Source organism: Ixodes scapularis, unplaced genomic scaffold (genome assembly GCF_016920785.2).
Source record: "Ixodes scapularis isolate PalLabHiFi unplaced genomic scaffold, ASM1692078v2 PGA_scaffold1__304_contigs__length_218370807, whole genome shotgun sequence".
Taxonomy (NCBI): domain Eukaryota; kingdom Metazoa; phylum Arthropoda; class Arachnida; order Ixodida; family Ixodidae; genus Ixodes; species Ixodes scapularis.
In genome coordinates, this window is record NW_024609846.1 from 87,113,289 (window position 1) to 87,122,490 (window position 9,202).

Genomic DNA, 9,202 nt, shown 5'->3' on the forward strand with positions numbered 1-9,202 from the left:
CGATGCCCTTAGTGATGTCGCCTTTCTTTGTTGATTCATATGTCATTACTGAGTTCTCGTGCCAGATATTTACCAATAAGTGGACTTGACTTTGTTGTTCTGGGACCTTCAGAAGCGAGGGATTGTGTGGGGTCCATACAGTAATCTTGGAAAACACAAATGCAAGGTTGCAATTTTGAAAATATTCGTATTTGGGGCGTAATGACAGCGATTCGACAAGATAGGAGTGCACAGTTTTCATAACAGTATCAGGACGATGCATCAGTCAACTGTGTCAAGGTTTTTTTTACAGCGGAACTGTTAAGGGCTAGTTTCTCCGGGACCGTTTCCGGTACCAAACAAATGTTGACACCCGTGGTCGACACACCACTCTGGTTGCCGCCGTCGCTCGTCCAGAGTGTTGTTTGCTGGTTGTCTGCTTGACGCCGTCGCTCATAGATCGCGGCAACCTTTCCAGCCTCGGCAACCAGACAACAGGTTGCTGCCGTTACTCAGAGATGACGGCAACATTTCTTCGGAGGAAGAAAAAAGGAATGGAACAAGCGGCGACGTGCACAGCAGCGCAAATGGTTCCGCAATTGCCGCGAGGCCGCTATCGCCTAAAGTTCCACTGCATCGAGCGCTTCAGAATCCCTTGCAAAAGAAGAGCAGATCGCTCGCCTGGAAAGCCACAGCCAAGAACAGAAGCTACAGCTCCGCTGCTCTCTCTTCTTCACCAGAGTGGAAAGGCTGAAAGTTTTTTTTGTCTCTTAAAATTTGCAACTCTTAACAATGACTCTAGTATTTTACTTAAAGCGCATGCAACATATGTAGAATTTTTTATTCCCAGATTTTGTTTTGCAAAGACACCATTCGCTTGGAAAGATAACTTTAGAAAATCTAGATTATTTTCCAGCAAAACTCTGATCTTCCTACTCGTGAACAGAATTATTGGTCCCAAATAGTAAGTTTCTTTGGAGGAAATGCATCGTATGGATTCGGGGAGCATCAACGGGCCCTCTTGAGGGCCGCCCGAGGTGTTGCAGTGTGTGGTTCTACGCTTTCCCGCTAAAGAACACCCCAAAGAATTCCTTCCTTCTACTCCATGTAACAACGTTTGTGAGAAAAAGAGCTGGTTTATTTCAATTAAGGAAGAAAACAAAAGAGCTGATCTATGCAGTGATGCCCAGCGCTTCGAGAATGGTGCTGTTGCCAACGTAGTCCTCCGGAGATTCCTGCTTGAAGTTGAGCAGGACGCTGCTGCCTCCTGCAAAGTAGACGCATGCAGCGTTGCAGAGCAGTGTTCCCACAGCGTCGTCACCTTGTGCCTCAGCCAGGGAAAAAGGTGGGGATCCCTAGGTCGGCACCCAGCCCTTCAACTTGCACGTCGGGCGACTGCCGTGTTCTACCAACCTCCCCAAGATGGAAACGCACATGTGTGACTGCAAGCAGTGGAAACACTCATTTACACATAGAGTTAAGAGTTTTGGGGTTTTACTGTAGAATAGTGCGCATCCCCCCATTCCACTCTAGGCACCCACCCCCAAAATTTGGAACATCCGAAAAAATATGCACATTACTTATAGACGTAAAACTGATGACCTCACATGCGCCCATCCCCCATTTTTTCGCGATTCTCCTCAAATTTTGAGTGGGCGCTTGCTTGGTATTTTTCGAATTCGAAGGGAGTTTATTGGGGTTTACTGTTTCCCGCAAATTCAGTGTTGATCAATGTAAATTTTTTAAGAAAAAAATAAAAAATTAATGTTTATTGGGGTATACGTCGGCACTTCAACCATTGTGTTGCTTGAAATCATTGTTGCCGGTTCCCTGAAGCTTAATCTGAAATCGCAGGAAACGCTTTTCCATCCCCCCCCGAAATGTTAAAGCGGTCCGGGACAAAGAAAAACAATGTCAGCCGAGCTTCCCGACGCCATGCCGAGCTCGGGAAGTGGCATTTTCTAATCGTAGCTATCGCCGATTGCGCCCGACCTGCGATGGCCGTCAAGATGGCGGCACCCACAACAGTCCGAGTATGGACTGTCGATACCCGGAGCGTAGCTCATTTAGTGGCTCTACGCTCCACGAGTCCCCGTGGACCCACCTTTCTCGACGATGAGCGTGCCCCCTGTCTGCAGTCCGTCGCCGGTTGTCAAGTCGCCACCCACGTTGGCTTCCTTGGCCTGCGAACGGGCAACACTGTCATCCCCACAACATCTAGGTACAAAGGCCAATACCATCCATCCATTCAGGGAGAGTCATTTGTGCCGAGTCATCAACTCCCCATCTAGACCAGAGGCAGGCAAGCTTTGCTGCCTCGAGGGTTCCAAATGCAGACTTCTTTCCGTCTTTTGTTTTGCGAGAAGCCTTTGCAGGCCGCAGAATAGTAATTATTACTGTTTGAAATACAGTTTACAATACAAAATGGTGAATAGGTAGCTTGTCTGACTTGAGCAAGAAACGTGTGGTGAAAAACGTATGCACGAATAATGTTGATTTAAGGTGGCAATCACTCTAACGAGCCTCGTTTTTAAATTAAGAAAAATAATCGACATGTAATTATAATTTAAATTTTCTCGCAGTTGAAAGGCTGTCATCAAAACGAATGGTGTAGTAGAATGTACTATATCTGGGAAATCAGAATTGAAAATAAACTCTGCTGCTTGGCACTAAACTGAACGAGCTAAATGTGGTAAAGCAGTGATGTACTTGGACTAGTAGGTCTGTTGTGCCGTGCTCACAGCGTGACACTGCTAGAACAAACAAGCGATAGTCAACTTTTCCTGTTTTTCTCCTCGAACTGAATCAGCAATATACAGGGTGTTTCATGAAGGTGGACAAATTCGATATTGCGAAAACTATGCATTGCACCAAAAAAAAGGCTTGTGTCATTTTGGTCCTAGGCCATGGGCCTATTTAGGAAAATTATTGAAGTTCAAAGATAATTAAGTTGTTAATTATTTTCATGTAATTAATTTTTCAAATATTGAGTTTAAGGGCATGGTTTCATTTGGAAACTTGCTCAGCATCATCGAAAAACACTGAATAAAAAAAATTGGAGTGCGATAGAAGGCACGCACTGCAGTTTACAACTTTCTTAAAAACCGCACAACTTCGACGGGTTCTTAAGTTTCAGTTTGCAATCGAAGCGCTTCTTGGCACCGATGGCACTGCACCCCGTGGAGAAATAGTGCAACCTGCCTCTGCTACGTTGCACGAGGACAGCGAAGCAGATGTTGGTTGCACTATTTCTTCACACGGCACGGTACAAAGTGGCCTTTGGCTGCTCCGAAAGGTGCTCCAAAATGGCTTAGACCAATCACATCACTGAGATCATTATATGAACCTGTTGTCAAACTTCACCTTTGCTCCACAGTTACTAGGCAATTGTTCACACAAGTGTTCACATATACAGTTGCGAGGAGATGGGAAACAATTGCTATTGTGATAAGACTGAGCTAAGTGAGATAAGAAAGTCTCCCTTTCCTGATAAGTGGAGTGCAATCCACTTATAACAATAACGAAAAAGACACAAATTCAACTGTTATAACCGAGTATCGTTCTGTCTGGACTGGAAGCTGGGCGTTTCTAGTCTTGAGACCTTAGAAACTGATTGTTATAAGCACTACATTGTTATATCTCGTATCATTAAGTAGATCGTATTGTATAATTTTGTGTTTTTAAATAAATACGATCAAAATCCGAAAAAACACTCGCCCGTGAAATTTGCTTCAATTTGGATTTATCCGAAAAACTCTTGAGTTTCAATATTACGATGGCGACAAAACAACAAAAAGATAGTATTCTACATGCGAGCTTTGTCAGGGCACAGGGTCAGTGGTCCTTAGGAGAGGCCTCCCCAGTTTCTTCTAAATCTCATACTAGTATTGCCAAAGGTAGGTTCGCCGTTTATCCCGTCATGTTTTGTGCAGGACAACAAGTCACTAATTTTGGGTGGCCAGTTTGAATTTCAAAAGGTTCTATCGCGCCACTTTATCCCGTGCATCTGCGAGGTAGAGTGGTGGAATGGGATGAGAAGAAAACAAGCTTTCTAGAGGCCACGTCAAGGATTTCAGTGCTTTTAAAGTGTCGACAATTATAAAAGCAACATTAGTTTTCAATTTTTGTTGCGCAACAGTTAGTATTACTAATGGCAAGGGTGCAAATTCTCAATCCGGCCAAAGAAGTATCATTCGATATAGGCTAGTTGTTATGAATCTATGGCAGGTTTGTGTCTGGGTAAGAGTTGCTTATATATTGAATTTTACAAGATTAGGCACACAGCAAAATAAAACTCAGAATTCCACTTTTTTTTCAATTATATTTTGTTATTTTCGTAATTTCTTTTCACAGCCACACTGACACAGAGATTGAAAATACAAAAAAAAAAAAAAAAAACTGGCTATTATCATTACTATTTTTAAACAACAGTTTTCCTCAATGGATGCAGTGTTTTTTTGCACTTTAATGCAACTCTTCGAAGGATAAATTTATAAACTTAAAACTTTGCATGAAATTTTCTTGCATAGCTACGAAGGTGCCCTGCAAATTTCATACCAGTGACATTAACGGTTATAAATTTTGCTTTTCGGAGTATAGTATGCCAAAGGCAGTAGCGCCACAAGCTTTACAGAGGTGAAGGGGTGACGAGCGCTGGCGTCGGAAAGGTTGGCGGTGGAAAAGGGCTATGAGGCCATGCCACCATTAGGAAAAAATATTTGCCTCCACCCCCTTGCTGTTACACACTAACTATGCATGTCTTTTTTTTTTTTTTTTTTTCTATCAGAGTTTGGATTTTTGAGTCGGGATGCATATTGTTTGTCTCGATTTAGTATACAGTGCAACCCACTTGTAATAATAACGAGAAAACCCGGAATTCAGATTGTTATAACCGATTATCATTGTATCTCAACTAGAAACAACTGATAGTTTCTAGTCTGGAAACTCTAGAAACTGATTGTTATAAGCAATGTGTCGTTAAACGTGGTATTGTTATAAGTGGATTGTACTGCATGTGATGTATCTCTATCTCACACCTCGTCCGTGTCTCTGCTTGTGTTCCCTTTCCGCCCCCCCCCAAAGAGTGTTGTCCCGACTCAATCTTTTACAAAGGTTGAAAACAAGACCACGAGAACCGGCAAGCATGGGTTGGAGCTAGTGCTCCAGTCCCCTACTCTGGCTTTTTACGTTTGAAGTTTCTCATGTCCAGTTTTATCAATGGCCGACGTTCACATATCTGGTCGGATCTCCTTATGACGGTCGACATAAAAAAAAAAGATGTACATGTAAATGTAAGATGTTTTCGCAAGTGTTCCAAGTGCTTTCAACTCGTGCGTTGCCTGTCGCACATACCATGGGAGCTTTCCACTCACCTCGGCCGCTTTAGCTCGGGCGGTGGAGGTCAGGATGGCCGGGAAGATGTTGAAGTAGTTGAACCTGCAAAGGCAGCCTTTTCCAGACAGCCCCTTGGAGCAAGGGGTACGGTGTGGCCCATACCTTTTGAACTGCAGTGCCTTGTAAGCATTCTTCTCCACATCTATGTACAGCTCTGGAAAAGGATCAAAGTGTCAAATCAACACCAAGAACATTGAGACTGTCGCAAGTAAATCATAGCGATTGCCCTAGGTCTCCGTTGCACCAACGGAAGAAAGTGTGCTAAAATATACAAGTGTTTGAACTTTCACAACAAAGTTAGTTCCAAATGAAATGTTTCGAACGTTGGTAACTTTGTCTATTTCAGATGCCCCTGCAGCTCAGCCTCTATTTAGATTTGACCATTTAAGAAGCATTTCTATGAAATGCAGCACGAGCTAACTGGCAGGTTGATGCAATCTGCATTTTATTGGCATTTCAGCTAGAATACTTTTTTAAGAAATGCAACGCAAGGCAAGCTAATTGGTAGGTTGAAGCAATCTGCATTTTAGTGGGGATATAAATACCACCCAGGCTTTTGGCCAGCATCAGTAACACAGATTGATCTTGACCTTTAAGCAAGCTGGAAAGAAAGAGGAAGGAGAGAGAGAGAGAGACCTCCTTTGAAGAATTCTTGCTTCTGGAAGTCCTCGAGGCCAGCTTTCTCATGACCAATGCCAACGAGCCTTACGTTGGCCTGGTCCAGCTGGGGCTTGAGCTTGCTCAGGTGCACCGCGTCCATGCGGCAATACGGACAGGCGAAGCGGCGGAAGAACATAACCACACACCGCTGATCCCGCCACAGGCTTTCCAGCACCACATCCTGCAGAGAGACACAACCACATATGACGATCAGGCGTCGTTGTACAACCACTTGCCTCCTCACCCAAAACCCAAAAATATTGGTACTAGGGTTTTGTGTTTTCAGTAACTACCGACAAACCCCGAAAATTAATGAAATTCCGGAGCCGGTTTTATCCATATTGGGAAAAACCGGAAAATCCAGCCATTTTGCAACTGACCTTGACACTCAATCTTAACGGGAAGAAAATGTTTATCTACAGCTTCGTTTTATGTTGACCTGGAACACATTCCCTGTCCGTGAGGCTTTCTTTAGCACCAGATACATTATCTCACTTCTATCTCTTAACGACATGGAGACATTTTTCATGCATTCGAGTCATAAATATGTTTCCTGGGGGGCTATGTTCGACAAATGTTTCGTAATTCTCCTAAAAAGAAACGGAAGTATGTGACAGAAGCGACGATATCGCATCTGATTGGTTAGAGGCTCAAATGACGAAAGTTCCCTCTTTCGTTATTTGAGCTTCTAACCAATCAGACGCGATATCATCACTTCTGTCACTTCCGTTTCTTTTTAGGAGAAACGAAACATTTGTCGGACATAGCCCCCCAGGAATACTATGTCCTGTCCTATTTCATTCATGATGAGTCCCGATTCTTTGTTTGGCAGCAAAAGGTGATACCAAAAAACACATAATCTGTGAGAAGCAAAAAAGAATAAATAAATAAACATGAAAAAAAAAAATTTTTGAATCATGAAGAAAAATAAACCCCGAAAACACGGCACGGGGGGCGTAACCCAACGTACTGGGCGCCCGTATCCGCCGGTGAGGCACAGCAAGCACGTGAAAGCCTTTCTTGGAGTAATTTGCACCTACGCTAAATTCTGAAGTTATTTTTTTGCGCAACGTCTATTCACTCATCCATGCACACATTCGCGAGTCTGGAAGGAAAACCGAGAAATAAATAACGAAAATAAAAGCTCCCTCATATCCAAATGATACATAGGGAGTTCTAGCAGATCGTTTTTCTCCTCCGCTACTGTATCCGTAAAGGAAACGCCGCAGCTGCGCATGCACGCCGCCAGACTTATCTGCATATACAAAACTTTAAAGTATAAAACAGAGTGGACGAGGACGGGAACAGGACATCTTTCATTTAGCAACAACATAGAATGGCACAACGATAAAACCGCCCCCCAAGGGTCTCAACGTTCTCAAAGAGGGAAAGGAGATACTAGTTATAAAAGAAAGGGAATACACTAAACGAAAAGTTTCAAAAGCGCATCTGTAATCTAGTTATTTTCGATTACTTAGAATTAACCTTGGTCATATCAGTGATAATGCGGAATTATTCTTGTTTGCAGTCCAAAAGGGAATTGTACTATAAATATAAAAGTTTAAAAAGCTGTAGCGTCACGATTCTTGTTTGCAGTCCAAAAGGGAATTGTACTATAAATATAAAAGTTTACAGATGCGCTACAGCTTTTTAAACTTTTATATTTATAGTACAATTCCCTTTTGGACTGCAAACAAGAATAATTCCGCATTATCACTGATATGACCAAGGTTAATTCTAAGTAATCGAAAATAACTAGATTACAGATGCGCTTTTCAAACTTTTCTTTTAGTGTATTCCCCTTCCTTTATAACTAGTATCTCCTTTCCCTCTTTGAGAACGTAATTGAGACCCTTGGGGGGCGGTTTTACTTTTATCGTTGTGCCATTCTATGTTGTTGCTAAATGAAAGATGTCCTGTTCCCGTCCTCGTCCACTCTGTTTTATACTTTCAAGTTTTGTATCTATTAACCAACACGCCCGTTTTCAACTGTTATCTGCATAGTTCAAGGTCTTGTGGCGGATTACGGAGCGCTATGCGGGTGCTTAGCGGGCTGCGGAAACGGTGTACTGAAACTCCCCAACCAATACGTTAGCGTGCGGCGCATTCAATAGGGTCCATTCTAATCTACTGTACTGCGTTATGAAGCACGAAACCGGTCGGGAAGAAATCGCCGTAAAGATTGCAAGTTCGTTTGTTTAACTGTAATCCCTAGTTCAAGGGTACGCCGGTACGCGAGAGCCGCGAAAACAATTTACAAATCCACTTTAAAAAAAAAAAAAAAAAAGACAATCGCATCTCAAAACCAAAGTACAGTCGATACAGTGCCACGAGCCACAGGCTCCAAAAAACGAAGCAGCAGCCCTCCGCTGCTGGATGGAGTCGTATTGCATGCGAAACGCCATTAAAGGTAAGCGGGTCATTGGTGAATCACAGGAGTCTCACCTTGCCGCTAGCGGCTTCTTTGACCACGAACTGTCCGATGAGCTGAGCAGCGTTCATGTCTCCTTCGTCGGTGCGACTGGCGGCGGTTTTCCAGAAATCGCCTACTACGACCAGCCCCCGATAGAGGAAGGGGAAAGATAATCTAATAGGAAACGCCAGCTCGATTAAATATTCAGGGTCATTCGACCGGCGAATGAGGAGTTAAGTAAACAAGGAAAGTCTCGAGCGCACGCATGAAGTACGCGACTACTCCAAGCATGCTCCAAGCTAAATACGCAGCCACTTTCGGTTTCGGTTTCTAGGTTATCGAGTCAGATAAGGCTGCAATTACGCATAATACGGGTTAACTATATTACGCAAAGAAATAAAACAAATATTAAAATTTACATATTCAACTTTACATATACACCGCAACGCCTACTCACCTCACCAGGGTGCCAATTGTGACAAAAAGCAGACGGCTGCGTTTATCGTGGATCTCGAGACGAGTTGTCCGGTATGTTTGTCAACTTTGGTGCTCCATTGCGCTTGCCGTGCCTGGCAGCCTAGCCAGCCTAGCACCCTAGCACGCTCTACAACCGACCGCAGTCCAGCGATGCGCCGGCTGTGAAACCCGCTGCGTCTTGCGAGCTTGGCAGGAGGACAAGCGCGTCGGAGGAACCCGATGAGGCAATCCCCGAATCGGGGTTGTCACCTCCCGGGCCCGCGGCCCCGCAGACGCGCA

General features: G+C 43.8%; 1 protein-coding gene across 2 annotated transcripts; it reads right to left on the minus strand.

Moving 5' to 3' along the window:
- Window positions 1-1,095: 1,095 nt before the first annotated feature.
- Window positions 1,096-8,764, minus strand: LOC8036714 (prostamide/prostaglandin F synthase). 2 transcript variants are annotated; one of them, XM_029992762.4, is made up of 6 exons: window positions 8,479-8,764; window positions 6,010-6,214; window positions 5,476-5,527; window positions 5,352-5,415; window positions 2,084-2,162; window positions 1,096-1,246 (listed from the first exon to the last, which is right to left on the minus strand). In XM_029992762.4, exons 1-6 carry the CDS (start codon window positions 8,533-8,535, stop codon window positions 1,152-1,154), a joined length of 552 nt encoding a protein of 183 aa, XP_029848622.2. In that variant the 5' UTR covers window positions 8,536-8,764; the 3' UTR covers window positions 1,096-1,151. The 2 variants fall into 2 exon arrangements, with proteins under 2 accessions (XP_029848622.2, XP_040360660.1); XM_040504726.2 differs by having other exon boundaries at window positions 5,352-5,527; window positions 8,479-8,703.
- Between the last annotated feature and the right edge of the window lie 438 nt (window positions 8,765-9,202).